This window comes from Mixophyes fleayi, chromosome 7 (genome assembly GCF_038048845.1).
Source record: "Mixophyes fleayi isolate aMixFle1 chromosome 7, aMixFle1.hap1, whole genome shotgun sequence".
Classification (NCBI taxonomy): domain Eukaryota; kingdom Metazoa; phylum Chordata; class Amphibia; order Anura; family Limnodynastidae; genus Mixophyes; species Mixophyes fleayi.
The window spans coordinates 92,359,540-92,375,568 of record NC_134408.1 but is presented as its reverse complement, the minus strand read 5'-3'; the positions used below and the strand labels follow the sequence as shown (position 1 = coordinate 92,375,568).

Genomic DNA, 16,029 nt, shown 5'->3' with positions numbered 1-16,029 from the left:
CTGCAAACTTACTTTAAAAGACAGACCAGATATGAACTTGCCCAATTGGAGTTCATTAGTCAGGTGAACGTTAGTGCTAGACTATTTTTACCTCATCACAGCTTCCTCCCTTAGTAAGAAAAAATGGTACAGTTGCAAAAACAGGTGCATATGGAAGCATTATGAGCCAGCATTAAGTACTCTAAGCTATACAGGGGCATTAAGCAGCTATATGCAGGAATTGAAAAGCTGTGTGCAGGTAATGAGCACCTGTATTGAATAACAGTCATTATGTGGTGATATAGGTAAGGACATGGTTGTTTATACACTAGCCAGGTTGCTGTGTATGATGAGTATTGTGATTGTATTGAAAATGTGCCTGTACTGTATGTGCTGGACATTAGAGTGTATATGATTGCTAGTTGGATCTAATGTACACAATGTTTACTAGAATGGCAAAAATATGTACACCTATTATAACCCTTTCACTATCAAGCTCATACTAGCCAAATTTTAAGACCTGTCCTCTGGGAGATCCCCAGAGGACAGGTCATGTGCCAAGTGTAAGGGGTGTAGTGACACAATAGCCCCGCCATATGATACAAAAAAAACCTAAATTTGTAGCATTGAATGGCAGGGCTGAATGGCAAGGCTTAATGGCGCAATCTGCCTCCACAAGTGTTCGTGAGAAATTCCAGGAGAGAGTAGGCACGTATGTTTCAAGCTCAGTGCACATGTTTACACTACACAATGCATGCCCTTCACTGTACCAGGCATGACATGTATATTTTTTTAATGTATCATGCAGTGTACTATGCATGGCTTGCTATGTATATGTTTTATGCAGTAGCATATCGGGCTACTCACAGCACAAATTTAAACCTTCTGTATTTCTAGTAATTTAGCGGTTTGTTAGGTCAGTCAGGGATCATACGGTGTGAAAGTTTTATACATTTGTAAAATGTTTTATATTGTATGCCTTGTACATTTTCTATTGAATGCAATTATGTAAATTATTCTTATATTTTTAAATCTGCTTAGCTCTCAATCAATTTCCCCTGACAAAGTCCCAGTCTCAGGCAAAACCAAGATTGCTGCACACTTGCAAGCTTGACAAATATTAAATTAATTCTACATGTCAGCAGCGGTATGTACAATCCTCAGTTGTGCCAGAATGAGCTGCTGGCAAGTAGAATTTCAGACAGATAATGTACCACATTGAACATGTTTATTATATAAACAAGCTTTAAAAAACCCAACATCAAACTTTTAAAATCATATTTGTTAATATCCCATACATTCTGGGAGAGTAGGTAAGTTTCCAGCTGTCCTCCCAAGCTTGCGGGCGAGCAGGCCACCCTCATCAACAGGTTCTTGATCACACAATTTGTGGCTTTTGCCCCAATCAAAAGTATGCGCTCCCCCTCACACTTAACCTTTTAAGACTTCAAAAGTTGGCAAGTATATTTCAAAACTATATAATGTTTCCATAAATCATCTCCCTCACTGTAGTCTAACATTGTGACAGCAAAAGGATACATTAATAAAACAGGTAGTGCTGCAATGGACAGAGAAATAGGTTACAGAAATGGTGCACTCAGAATTCCTCAAAAATGGATTTGTATTCCAGAATAAATCTGTATCTATCACAATCAATATTTGTTTTATATAATGTTTTTATGTTTACCATAGCATTGGTGCACCTATTGCATTTGCAGTTTTTTATGAACGTGTTACAAAACTGTCAATGACAAGCCCTGCACACTAATCTCTAAAAAGATAAGCGTTGCAACACAATTGTAAGGGATGAAAGGGTGAGGAAATTATATCCAGTGCTTTCATTTATATTAAATCGATTTACTTATTCCAAGCTTCACTGTGCACCATCTTCATGTTAAGATTCCCTCATCATAAAGCATATATGTCTTATAATGAACCATACTTGCCCACTCTCCCAGAACTTCCTGGAGACTACCGAATAGAGGGTGGATCTCAGACCCCGGGACAGCAAGCCCTCCTCCCGCATCCTGCCCACTTCCTAGTGAAGAGGGCAGGATGCGAGCCTCCATTAAGTGATACATGGCAAATCTAGGCATTTTGGCTTTGACCCCGTGGTGGCAGGACACAATGGCAGCAATGCCCCGTGAGGGCGGTGCCAAAGTTATCCTCCCTTCCAGGATCTTCTTCACAGGGAGAAAAAAATATATAAGTTGGAAAGTAATTAACTGGTCACATTTAGAGCTACCATTCTTATTTTACTTACAAGATCTTAGCATGGGCGTTTGTGCTGGTGGCAAAGGCCATGAAAAGTTCTTGATCCACAGGTGGCATGTCATCTACATATATCGCTTCCCCAGTGGCTTGCTTGATGCCAGACTGGTGCACTATTGGACGTCTGACAGGATCTTTGGCCGATTGGTTCGAATTAACTTCCTGTGTAAAACACAATATATTAGGTATAAAACAAATACACTGGTCATGAAACTTGCCAGCGCAATTTTTTTTAATGTTTACCAGCAAGATTTATGCATTCATTAGGTAGCATCTCGATGCCAGACTGGAATAAAAAATAGGTACTCTTTAATGCTGTTTATTATGTGCTATAGTATGTCCATAACATCTTCCGATTTACTATTAAGCTCCTCTCTATCAAACTATTCCTTCAGGAATGAAGGATAGAAGGAAATTCTCTAGCACTTGTCCTGTTACAAACATAATATACAAGGCATGTTAATATATGTATAATCTCCTGTAATTATCTGTTTAAGCGCTGAGTTCTGATGGCATCAAGTCAGTCTTAATAAATACAGAAGTGTTTCTAATGAAGGAATAATTGTCCTAATCTGGAAAGTTTTGCATACGTTAGAAGTCACCAAAGATCTCTGGGACCAGTATAAAAGCAATAGCCATATGGTCAGAGAACACCAGTGTACTGCCCTTTATAGGCCATACCAACACAACTTGTTCTGAATAGAGTATATTTGTAGTAGTATATAATTGATCATGTAGATGAGAAAATATCAAAACGAAAAATAATCACAATATAGGGTGACAGAGGTTTGCATTAGTGCCGAACAGCAACGCGGTCATGAGATAAAATCTTATCAGGGCCTTATCTGTGTGTAGTTTGTGTGTTCACCCCATGTTTGCATGGGCATCCTCAGGGAAGGACTGGAAAATTTCAGCCCGGGGGGAAAGACTTGACTCAGCTGCCTGTTTTAATGGGAAAAAAATGGAGGTGGCCCAGTGAGCCAGAATAAAAGCCAAAGTAGCCCACTATGGAACCGGGCCGGAGCGGCAGATGTCCCCCTGCCCAGCCTGCCCCTGGGCTTGCTTCAGGTGCACCAGTTTCCTCTCATGGTCCAAAAACATACTGATAGGTTAAAAGCTTTTGATAAAAATGACACAATCGACCCTAGTGTGTGGTAGGGAATTTAAAATGAGAGCTCTAATGGGGCAAGGACTGATGTGAATAATTATATATCCTCTGTACAATGTTGTTCAATATATGATTGGTGCTATATAAATAAAAAGCCTCATTCGACCAATAAATGTCTGATCCTCAAGAATTTGTAGGATGTTTAAAAATTCCTTTAATCAGTTCACTTCTGTTTCTACCGATCTCCTTCATTTTAAAAAGGACAGTATATGGGCTACCACTCTTGAGTCAGACAAGAGTTTATTATTCAGTATTAGGTTGTTAGCTAGTTTTGGTACCAACCACTCTGTTCATTTGAACCCATTGTGACTTGGGATAGATGACATGTTAGACCGAACTACCTGCAAAATAGCTGAGTAAAGTACTATGATTGGATATGTGATAACCCAGCAGCTCCCAAGACCATGGCCTTCATGTCTAATCTTTACCCCAAATACAGGTTGCCATTATGGCTTGTTGAGATTTTAAAGTTTCCTTAGGAAAGGCAATTGGCAGCATCCGAAACAAGTATAACATTTTTAATACACTGAACTTCTGCTGCATTACAGCAGAGAATTGAGACCTGCTTCTATTTGTTTTCATGGAAATGGCACAGTAAATCTATCTTTATCAAAGTACAAACTTGACTTCTTCAATGTAAACTCCCTTAGCAAAATGTTACGATTTACAAAAGCTTTTGTAAAAGTATAAAAATATCAGTGTTTGATTATCAAGTGCAAAATGCACTAGCTTTGTCTGTGTGCCGAAGTGGTCTGCACACCACACCAAGTGGATCTTGGGAGATAAGCTGCAAATTGAAAGTGCTCCACCGCAAACATCTAGTCCTTCCTCCGCAAACCCATGCACTTAGATGGAAATCTAGGAGCACTTTCGCTCCATAGAATCTACTTATGTATCCCATATAGGAGGTAAAATTGGGTATTGCTGGCAGGAGAAGATCAAACATGAAAAAAGGAAAATAACTTCCTGTAACACTAGAAAAACTTTAACGTTTAATAATGTTTTGGTTAAAACAGTAAGTCACAAGACGCTGACTGGTTTTGGTCATTCTGAAAGGTTCATGCGACACTTATGTACCCCATTAAAGGGCCGTGTTAAATATGGTTACGATTTGTGCATTAAGAGAAGTACACTTCAAAAAGACCTTCCATTTACTTTCCTTATTTATACCATCAGACATCAAAGTCCTCAGTTTATACATCCAATAAAGGAACTCCTTTAATTTGCACATCTCATAGATTGGTTCACCTGCCTCTATTTAGTGCATTGCACTTTGGTTATATTCTCCAGTGGGGGTTCTTTTAACTTCAAAATATATGCTTCCCTATTGTGATTTGTAAGGGGCATGTGCTGCATCCCACAGAGATTGTAGAGCAGAAACCTAAACATAGATTACACCTTTTTATCAATGAACTACTTTATACAGTATTTTAATTGAAAATTGCTAATAAATGGAAAAATTAATTTGATGCAAAGGGTTAGCACTAAAGTGCTACATTAAATTTTGATGCAACATTTACACTATTGTCAATGTGCTTCTGGAGATTGGGTGTGGGGGTCAGGGGCCTGGGTAGCTTTTGTCCACACATAAGTCATGCAATGATCAATTACAAGTCCTGCACAGGGCTGCCTCATTGAATCACAAGGCAGTGATGTGACATCATAATTTCACAGGAGCAGAGCCATTATATATAATATATCAAATATATATATATATATATATATATATATATAATATAAAAGCCTAGCGGCGTGTGTTAGTCTGTGTGTGTAAAAAAAAAAAAAAAGCTGCAGCGCCACCTGCTGGGCGGAGTTATACACTGACCTACTAAATTCTTAACATTATCTAATATATAAAAGTAAAAGCCTAGCGGCGTGTGTTGATAGTTTTTTCCACACACACTATCTCAGAAAGGGCTCATTCAATTGACCTGAAATTTGGTATACTGACATTATTTGACAAAAAAATTAGAATAGTGAAGTCAGTTAACTTCCATCATCCCCCCTTCCCCCGTGGGAGGGGTAGTAAAGGCTAAATTTACGAGTTGAGGGCCCAAACTCATTTTCGTGAGGTAATTTTACCTCATGACACACATTAAAAAGGGCGCTTGCGTCGGGAAGTAACGCTCTTCCCCTGAGGCCCAAATGCATGACAAGAACCTTTTTAAGACCTTAAGTAGCTTGATTTGACTAGAATGCATGAGTATCATGCACGGGTTATTATTGTTTATATATACATAAATATATATATATATATATATATATATATATATATAGAACCCTCAGCAGCATGGGCATGCGGGTAAGTGAAACTTTTTTTTGGGACAGGGGGGGGTGGAAGGAGAATCCTGTTGGGGTAGGTAATAAGTTGCTGCATGAACTCCCCTCTGTGGCCACACATCGAAAACATAACGTATCCCGTGTGCAAATAAAGCATTCTGTGTCAGGACTGCATTACCTGCTTTTTATTGTATAAGTCAGTGGTTCCCAAACTTTTGCAGTTCGCGGCACCCTTAGAGTCTCCAAATTTTTTCAAGGCACCCCTCCAAAATAATTACTGAACAGTGCTGTTTTAGAGGTAGTTGGGTCAAAAAGTTGTAATAAGTATTTAGGTCACAACAGAAATACTTATTTAGTTGTATGCAAAAATGCCCCTCTGCATCCAGGCACACTGCCCCCTCTGCATCCAGGCACACTGCCCCCTCTGCAACCAGGCACACTGCCCCCTCTGCAACCAGGCACACTGCCCCCTCTGCAACCAGGCACACTGCTCCCTCTGCAACCAGGCACACTGCTCCCTCTGCAACCAGGCACACTGCCACCTCTGCAACCAGGCACACTGCCCCCTCTGCAACCAGGCACATTGCCCCCTCTGCAACCAGGCACACTGCCCTCTCTCACGTTGCCCCCTCTGTCACGCTGGCCCCCTCCTCTGCCCTCTGTCACGCTGGCCCCTCCTCTGCCATCTCTCATGCTGCCCCCCTCCTCTGCCCTCTCTCCCCCTCCTCTGCCCTCCTCCTTTGCCATCTGTCCTCCTCCTCCTCTGCCCTCTGTTTCCCTCCTCCTCTGCCATCTGTGCTCCTGGTCTGCCTCTGTCCCCCTCCTCTGCCCTCTGTCCTCCTCCTCCTCTGCCCTCTGTCCTCCTCCTCCTCTGCCATCTGTCCTCCTCCTCCTCTGCCCTCGGTCTGCCCTCTGTCCCCCTCCTCCTTTGCCCTCTGTCCTCCTCTGCCATCTGTCCTCCTCCTCCTCTGCCCTCTGTCCCCCTCCCTCTGCCCCGCGCCAGGCAAAAAAAAAGAAAGAAAAGAGAAACTTACCAATCCGCGCGGCGCCGGGACCCAGCAGCCTCCTCCCACGCAGCTGTCACTGAATGACGTCAGTGACAGCTGCTGCGGGAGAGGAGGCTGCTGGGTCCCGGCGCCGCGCGGATTGGTAAGTTTCTCTTTTCTTTCTTTTTTTTTGCCTGGCCCACGGCACCCCAGCGCACACTTTGGGAACCGCCGGTATAAGTGTTTTATATTACTTTAACTGTACAATGTATGCATTCTGAATAAAATGTATAGAATTCCAAAATGTACTAGAAAAATCTCAAAACCTTACCTGGAAAATCTGTAATGTTTTTGGAATTCTAGTCTCAAAATCTTGGATGGCACTGAGATATTCCGGGGCCTTCATAGACGTTGTGACCTAGACACATCAAAGGAAAACATTTTAAGACAAAAAAAACCAGCAAACCCGCAGTGTGGATGCTCTTTAGTGGGGTCTATAGGTTTCTGGGAGAAGTTAAGTGGAGTTGGGGACATTTCTTGCTTAGTGCGGATTAGGTGTAAGTGTGATAATCTTGTTTTTTGCATGTGCGCATAAATTTACTTGAGAGCAATTATGCAAATGAGAGTTTTGGAGGACATGCACGTATGGTGGAATTCCCTACTTTCTCAGAGGGTGCACAGGTTCTCTTCTACATGTGGATTTTAGTTTTGAGGTGGAGATCAGATCTCATCCTAATCAGAAATGAGGTCCATTTTTAGTTTGTAAAAGAGCCAGTGTTACTTACAGCATATACACAAAAATAAATAGATAATTCCACGGGAACATTTCATTGTAGTGACACTACATATATATTTTTCAAATAATGCAAGTTGGCCGTAAAGATCAACAAACGTTCTATGTTACGAAAACTGCAGAGCTGTTTCACTCATCTAGTGGTGTGTATGCAGAACTTTAACTAAAGCATCAGTTCATATAGGTCGGCTTACAGCGGGTTTCCCTGGATTTATTCAAATGGTAGTGTATTGGCTCTGGTAGTCTTCATTTCACTATTAATTGCTTATCATACATATTAGCAGATTCACTATTGTACAGACTACACCATACTGACTTCCCATACTTTACAAATGTGAAAAATGCATTCTAAAAATCACCAGCAGGTATGAGGCCCTATGACGTTTTGGAGTTGGACTGGGGACCCCCCCTGTCCTCGTGGTTATATGGCAAAGGCTCTTTTTGCCAATTTATTAAAGTATCCAGAATACAGAATATCATTGTTCAGCACATCTCCATAGAGGGGAGGATTTATTTTTAAAATACGAAAAAAAGACATCCCTATGACATGGAATTTCCATGGTCTGTAAAAACAGTGGTAGTCATTGCAGTGACTGAGACAAACCCAACAACACTTACCCTGGCATGGATTATCATAGTAACATAGTTGATGAGGTTGAAAAAAGACACCAGTCCATCAAGTTCAACCTATTTTGGATCTCCTGCGATCCTGCACTTATATTTGAAATTAATCCAGAGTAAGCAACCGCCAATCTGTTTCAATTGTGAAAATCCCCCCAGACCCAATATTGCAGTGCTATTTTTACCCTATATCCACTACTATCCTTCATTTTAAATTATCGGTCGTATCCCTGGATACACCTTTCCGCTAAAAATTTGTCTAACCCTTTCTTAAACATATCTATTGAATCTGCCATCACAACCTTCCCTGGCAATAAATTCCATATCTTGACTGTCCTTACTTGAAAGAACCCCTTTCTTTGCTGGTTGTGAAATTTCCTCTCCTCTAACCTTAGGGGGTGACCGCATGTCCTGTGTATAGTCCTTGGGGTAAAAAGTTCCCATGAAAGTTCTCTGTATTGACCCTTAATGTATTTGTACATAGTAATAATATCTCCCCTTAGACTCCTCTTTTCTAAAGTAAACATGCCTAAACTGGCTAACCTTTCCTCATAACCTAATGATTTCATGCCCTTTATCAATTTTGTCGCCCTTCTCTGAACCCTTTCTAGTTCCAAATTATTTTTTTTATAGAGTGGTGCCCAGAAACTGTACTGCATATTCAAGATGAGGCCTTACCAATTATTTATACATTGGCAAAATTACTCTGTCTTCCCTTGCATCTATGCCCCTTTTTATGCATTCCAATACTTTGTTTGCCCTTGCAGCTGATGCTTGACATTGAGCACTATTGCTAAGTCTACTGTCTATGAGCACTCCCAAATCCTTTTCCATTATAGATTCTCCTAAATTAATTCCATTTAATTTATAGATTGCATTCTTGTTTTTGATCTCTAAATGCATAACCTTACATTTATCTATGTTAAATCTCATATTCCATTTGACCGCCCAATCCTCCAGATAATTTAATTCCCTCTGTAGAGAAGCTACATCTTGCTCTGATTTTATTACCTTACAGAGTTTAGTGTCATCTGCAAAAATAGAAACTTTACTCTCTAAACCAGGGTTGTCCAACCCGCGGCCCGCGTGCCGCATGCGGCCCAGCACGCCTGTAAATGTGGCCCAGAAAGAGTTTTGGTTGTGGCAAGGGGTCAGCACTGTTAATGGAAAAAAAAATCCTGCAAAAAAAATAAAAGAAAATACTTACCTTGCGGTCACGTCAGCTGGTACTCCGGCTCCCTCCCTTGTCTCCTCCTCCGTGTGGTGCTCGCAGTGAATGTCGGGCGTGATGTCATCACGCCCAACATCCATTGCAGAGCGCAGCACAGAGGAGTCACCCGCGCGAGAAGAACAATCAGCAGCACAGAATTGGAGAAAAGAGGAGAAGAGGACAGGAGAACAAGCCGATTAAAAGGTAAGTTAAGGGGGATTTTTTTTAATATTTCAAGGGACGCTGACAAGTGAATAAAAGTCACCTGGTCCTGGAGCATCATGGACCTTATTTCCCGGGTACATACTTCTACTTGTAATACTAATTGGGGATTATATATTATTCTCTTTGGCCCATTATAAGTTGTTATCCCTTATCTAACATAGTGGTGTAATTAGCAAAACAGGTCACAATTTGGGGTCACAGTGATGTATAAGTTAGGTACCGCAGGCCTGGTCAGGGCACCCTGATATACAATGCCTGGCTTAAATGCACTTTATTGATATTGCATTGAAACAATACAAAAAGTGATTATAGTATAATAACTAGAGAGGATTTTTTGAAAAGTAAATATAGGGGGATTTGAAAAAAAAGTGATTATATATATATACTTATATATATATATATATATATATATATATATATATATATATATATATATATATATATATATATATCACTTTGTTTCTCATATATATATATATATATATATATATATATATATATATATATATATATGTTAACTATGTTTTCTATGGTTTTTTGAATGATCAGCTATCGTTATTGTTAGTGTATCTTATGTGCGGCCCAAACCAACTCGTCGTCTTCCAATATGGCCCAGGGAAGCTAAAAGGTTGGACACCCCTGCTCTAAACCATCACCAGGGTCATTAATAAATATATTAAAAAGGAGTGCCCCAGCACGGAACCTTGAGGTACTCCACTTAAGACTTTTGACCAATTAGAAAATGTTCCATTTATCACAACTCTCTGTTCCCTATTCTCTAACCTGTTTTCGATCCAAGTACATATGTTGATTCCTAAACCCAGTTCCCTTATTTTGTAAACCAACCTCTTGTGTGGCACTGTATCAAAGGCCTTTGCAAAGTCTAAGTAGACCACATCTACTGTGCTACCCTGGTCTAAGTTCCCACTAACTTCCTCATAGAAACTAATTAGATTAGTCTGATATGACCTGTCCCTCACAAATCCATGTTGATTCCCACTAATAATTTTATTCCGCACCAAGTAATCCTGAATACTATCCCTTAAAATATCTTCCAGTAGTTTCCCCACTATTGATGTCAGGTGTCACGGTCTCAATTGATAAGCAGGTCTTTACGATGCGAATCCTAGGATCTGCACAGTCTAGCGCTACACCAACAGGGCGCAGAGTCTAACGAGCAGATGGTGTTCACCGAGAACTGCCGCAAAGCAGCTGCGTCTGCTCGCAGGTCGCGGCCCCTGCCAGAGTACTGAGTGAGACCCTCTTGGGAAGACAGGAGAGCGGAAGGGACTTAATTGGAGTGTCAGCCTTGCAGACGAATAAAGTAGAATAATCGGTACCTGAGAGGAGTGTCAGCCTTGCAGACGAGTAGAGTAGCAGGTACTTGAATAGAGTATTAGCTTTGCAGACGAGTATAGTAGCAGGTACTTGAATAGAATGTCAGCTTTGCAGACGAGTATAGTAGCAGGTACTTGAATAGAGTGTCAGCTCGCAGACGAGTAGAGTAGCTGGTACTGGAAAAGAGTGTCAGCTTTGCAGACGAGTAGAGTAGCCGGTACTTGAATAGAGTGTCAGCTTTGCAGGCGAGTAGAGTAGCCGATACTGGAATAGAGTGTCAGCTTTTCAGACGTGTAGAGTAGCTGGTACTTGAATAGAGAGTCAGCTTTGCAGACGAGTATACAGGAAACCTAGTAGCCACTTCTTAGGTACCCAAAGGCAACTGAGGAACAGGCACTGAGGGTTTGGAGGAAGTGCCTTTTGTATTTGGCGCCAGAATTGCCTGGCCAATAGGAAGGCAGTCATAGATTTCATAAGTTGCGGGTCTGCGCATGCGAATCCAAGATGGCGGCGCCCAGGACGAAGCGGTCCGCCGGAGCCAGGTAAGTTTGCCGGTGGACGGGTGAGCTGCCCGATACCCCGGCGGATGACAGTACCCCCCCTTTAAAGACGGCACCGTACGTCTACTGCAGGGTTTTGTAGGAAACTTTTTATGAAATTTCTCCAACAGGTGAGGGGCATGGACATCGGAAGCACGAACCCAGGAGTGTTCCTCACGGCCAAAGTCTACCAGGTATTTCAGGCCGCCTTTACAATACTTGGAGTCTAGAATTTGTTTAAGTTAAAACTCCACCTCTTGATGTGCTGTAGGGATGATAGAAAAGGACGTTGAAGAGAATCGATTGATCTTCAGTGGTTTCAATAGAGAGACATGAAAAGAGTTGACAATACGGAGAGAAGTTGGTAAGCTTAACCTGAAGCAAACTGGATTGATGACTTGAGAGATGGTATATGGACCAATAAACCGCAGAGCCAACTTCATACAAGGAACTTTGAGGCGTATATTTTTGGTGGAGAGCCACACCCGATCTCCAAATTTAAATATAGGAAGTATCCAACGTCTCTTATCAGCAGCCAATTTATATTGTGTAGAGGACTTTTTGAGACATGATCTTACTTGAGTCCATATAGAGATAAAGTTGCGGTCTGCAGCAGGCACCTGGGTGGGTGGGAGGGGTGTGAATTTAGGGAGAGAAGGGTGATGCCCATAAACCACCAGAAAGGGAGACTTAGAGGTGGATTCATGGAAGGCATTGTTGTGAGAGAATTCAGCCCACGGTAGAAGATCTACCCAATTGTCCTGGTTAGCAGAGGAGAACATTCTGAGATAAGTCTCTAAATCCTGGTTCACCCGTTCAGTCTGCCCGTTGGATTGTGGGTGGTAGGCTGAAGATAGGTTCAACTTGATTCCCAATAGTTTGCAGAGGGACCTCCAGAATCTGGAAACAAATTGAACGCCTCGGTCCGAAACTATTTCGATGGGACAGCCGTGCAGACGGAATATCTCCTTAACAAAGTGAGATGCTAAGATGGGAGAGGAGGGAAGACCAGGAAGTGGGATGAAGTGGGCCATTTTAGAAAAGCGATCGACCATGACCGATATGACTGTACAATTCTTGCTTGGTGGAAGATCGGTTATGAAGTCCATACTGATATGGGTCCAGGGTACCTGAGGAAGTGGCAGAGGGAGCAGTTGTCCGGCAGGAAGTTGATGTGAAGACTTGCTTTGTGTACAGGTACTACAGGAAGAGACAAAGTCCTTGATATCAGACTGTAGACTGGGCCACCAATAATTTCTGGACACTAACTCTGTGGTTTTGCAGATGCCTGAGTGACCAGAGAAAATGGTGGAGTGGAAGTGTTTCAGGAGCTTGTGGCGGAGTTTAGGAGGTACGAAGGTTTTCCCAGAAGGAGGAACAGGAGACTTGAGCTGCGCCCCAGCCACTCACTACAGCCGGGTGCGCGCACCATAGTCTGCGGGCTAATTAGGTCATTATACATCTTGCAGGGGAAGTCCTTGATTGGCTGGCTCCAGTATATAAGACAGGGAGGACTTAGCCTTCCTGCCGGTTATAGCGTCTTGTTCACAGTTCTGCTGCCAGCTTGTTCTCCCTCTGTTTGGTGTTAAAACCTGTGACTGACTTCCCGTGTATGACCCTCGCTTGTTCCTGGACCTTGAACCTACTCTTCTGACCCTGACCATTTGCCTGAAAACCGGATTCTGCTCCTCCGCCAGTGCCCCTGACCTTTCGCTTGTCCCTGGATTCCGAACCTGTGCTTGTGATCTCCGACCTTGGTTTACTCTGCCTGAACCCCACGCTGCTGTCCGCCAATCACTCCACTCCTGGGTTCTCCTTAGCCGGTATACGATTCTCGATCCTCTGTCAGCCTGCGGCCAAGTCTGTCCCCACCACTAGGAGCTCCAGCGAACACCAGGCTTTCGGAGTATACTGTGAATTTTATTGTGCTGGCTAGGGAGTTCCCAACATTAAAACCGGCCTCAAAAAGAAGATTGGTGTTATACTGCCATGGACAACGTAGAATCGAATCTGTCTCCAGCCCAGATCCTGGAGAACCAGATCCAGGCAATTTCTCAAGTCGTACAGGGCTTATCCCAGCGTTTGGCAGCTCAAGAAGAGGCTTCCAGAACCATGCAGCTTCAGCAAGCCCCCACTGGTGACACACCAGAGCCCAAAATGAACTTGCCTGACCGGTTCTCTGGAAGCAGGTCAGCTTTCCGCAACTTCAAAGAGAGTTGCAGGTTGTACTTCCGCCTGAGACCACGCTCCTCCGGTTTTGAACAGCAAAGGGTAGGGATCATTATCTCCCTATTGCAGGGCGACCCTCAGTCTTGGGCCTTCTCCCTTCCTTCAACGAGTCCAGCCTTGCAGACCGTGGATGCCTTGTTCCAGGCTCTGGGGTTACTGTACGATGACCCAGACAGGGTGGCCTCAGTTGAGTCTCATCTCCGAGCGTTAAGGCAAGGACGTCGTTCCGCTGAAAAATATTGTGCGGAATTCCGGCGATGGTCCACCGATAGTGCCGAGCAAATTAAGGACTCCTTAGTCCAGTATCCGGTACCCGACTTGCTGGAGGATTTGATGCAACTCGTCATTAAAATTGATCGTCGGATCAGAGAGAGAAAGACTGAACGGGAATCATCCATACCTGTTGGTTCACCACCCATTTCCTGTGCTACTCTGCCGGATTCCTCTGAGCCCATGCAGTTGGGTGCTTACCGCCTGCCTCCAGAGGAACGCTCCAGGAGACGCTCATTAGGCCTTTGTATGTATTGTGGCCAACCAGGTCACTTAGTACGTTCTTGTCCCAATAAGCCGGGAAACTCCAAAGCCTAAGTACAGGCGAAGAGGTGCGCTTAGGTCTTCAAATTATCTCTTCAGAAAATTCCTTGTTAGTGCCTGGACGTCTAGCTTTCTGTGAGAAATCCATGGATATGACAGCCTTTCTTGATAGTGGTGCGGCAGGTAACTTCCTGGACATACACTTGGCTCAGACGCTTGACATTCCAGATATCAAGTTAGGGTCAAGCATTGCCACCTGTGGGTTGGATGGTAACCCCTTGCCCGGGGGTAGAATTCTCGCAAGGACTCCAATGGTTCGGTTGTCTGTGGGAGCCCTCCATACGGAGGAACTCTCATTTTACCTTATTACCTGTCCCTCTGCTCCGCTGATTCTGGGGTATCCTTGGCTTCACAGCCATAATCCTCTCATTGACTGGAAAAGAGGGGAAATTATCCATTGGAGTCCAGAGTGCTCTACGTCTTGCTTGACCCTGCCTCTCAGAATCCTGCAGCCTAGTCCAGAATTGTTGCCTGCACCCTACCAGGACTTCAGTGATGTATTCTCTAAACAGAAGGCTGACTCCCTTCCGCCTCACCGAGACTATGACTGCGCTATCGAGCTTGTGCCAGGTTCTACACTGCCCAAGGGGCGTCTGTATTCGTTGTCTGCTCCCGAAACGAACGCAAGCCATGGAACAGTATGTGGAGAACCTGAAGAAAGGGTTCATCCGCCCCTCTAAATCTCCTGTAGGCGCTGGGTACTTTTTCGTGGCTAAGAAAGATGTTAGTCTGAGACCCTGCATCGATTATAGCGGGTTGAATCACAATTAAAAATACTTATCCGCTGCCCTTGATTTCGGTTCTGTTCGACCAGCTCAAGTCTGCCACCATCTTTTCTAAGATTGACCTACGAGGCACTTACAATCTCACCCGCATCAGACAGGGAGATGAATGGAAGACGGCCTTCAATACCCTCTCTGGGCATTATGAATATCTGGTAATGCCATTTGGATTGTGTAACGCCCCGGCAGTCTTCCAAGATCTAATCAATGATGCCTTACGAGAGTTTTTGGGTAGGACCGCGGTGGTTTATCTAGATGACATTTTAATTTATTCTCAGTCCTTGTCCCAGCACCACCAACACATCTGAGAATTCTTGGAGAGGTTACGTCAACACCACCTCTATGCAAAATTGGAGAAGTGCGAGTTCGAAGTCCCTAGGGTGGCTTCCTTAGGTTACATCATTTCCTCGGCTGGCTTCTCCATGGACCCTAATAAAGTCCAAGCAATTCAAGACTGGGTCCTTCCTACTAACCTCAAGGCGATCCAAAGGTTTCTTGGCCTCGCCAACTATTACCGGAGGTTAATACATTCCTTTTCTTCCTTGGTGGCTCCTATTACTGCCCTCACCCGGAAGGGCGCAGACCCAGCTAGTTGGTCTTCGCAGGCGTTGGCAAGCTTTTCTGCCCTTAAAGTTGCCTTCACATCTGCACCCGTCCTCAGGCATCCAGATCCGCAGCTTCCGTTTATTGTAGAAGTAGACGCCTCGGATGTAGGAGGAGGCGCCATTCTCTCTCAAAGAGATCCTCAAAGTAAAAAATTACACCCGTGTGCATTTCTATCCAGGAAGTTCTCATCAGCAGAAATTAACTACGACGTTGGGAATAGGGAGTTACTGGCCATCAAGTGGACCCTCGAAGAGTGGCGGCATTGGCTAGAAAGAGCAGCTCATGTTATTACCATCCTCACAGACCACAAAAACCTTCAGTACATCCAGACCGCCAAAACTCTTAATCCTCGACAGGCCCACTAGGCTTTGTTTTTTACCCGGTTCAACTTCCTTATCACTTATCGAC

General features: G+C 43.5%; 1 protein-coding gene across 1 annotated transcript in view; it reads right to left on the bottom strand.

Moving 5' to 3' along the window:
* Positions 1–16,029, bottom strand: part of LOC142097880 (aldehyde oxidase 1-like) — a 128,749-nt gene that overhangs the window by 56,779 nt on the left and 55,941 nt on the right. Inside the window, exons 16-17 of the mRNA XM_075180107.1 lie at positions 7,016–7,102; positions 2,243–2,412 (exon numbers count right to left, since the gene is read on the bottom strand). Of these exons, the coding sequence (XP_075036208.1) occupies positions 2,243–2,412; positions 7,016–7,102 (257 nt within the window). The remainder of the gene's footprint in view (positions 1–2,242; positions 2,413–7,015; positions 7,103–16,029) is intronic.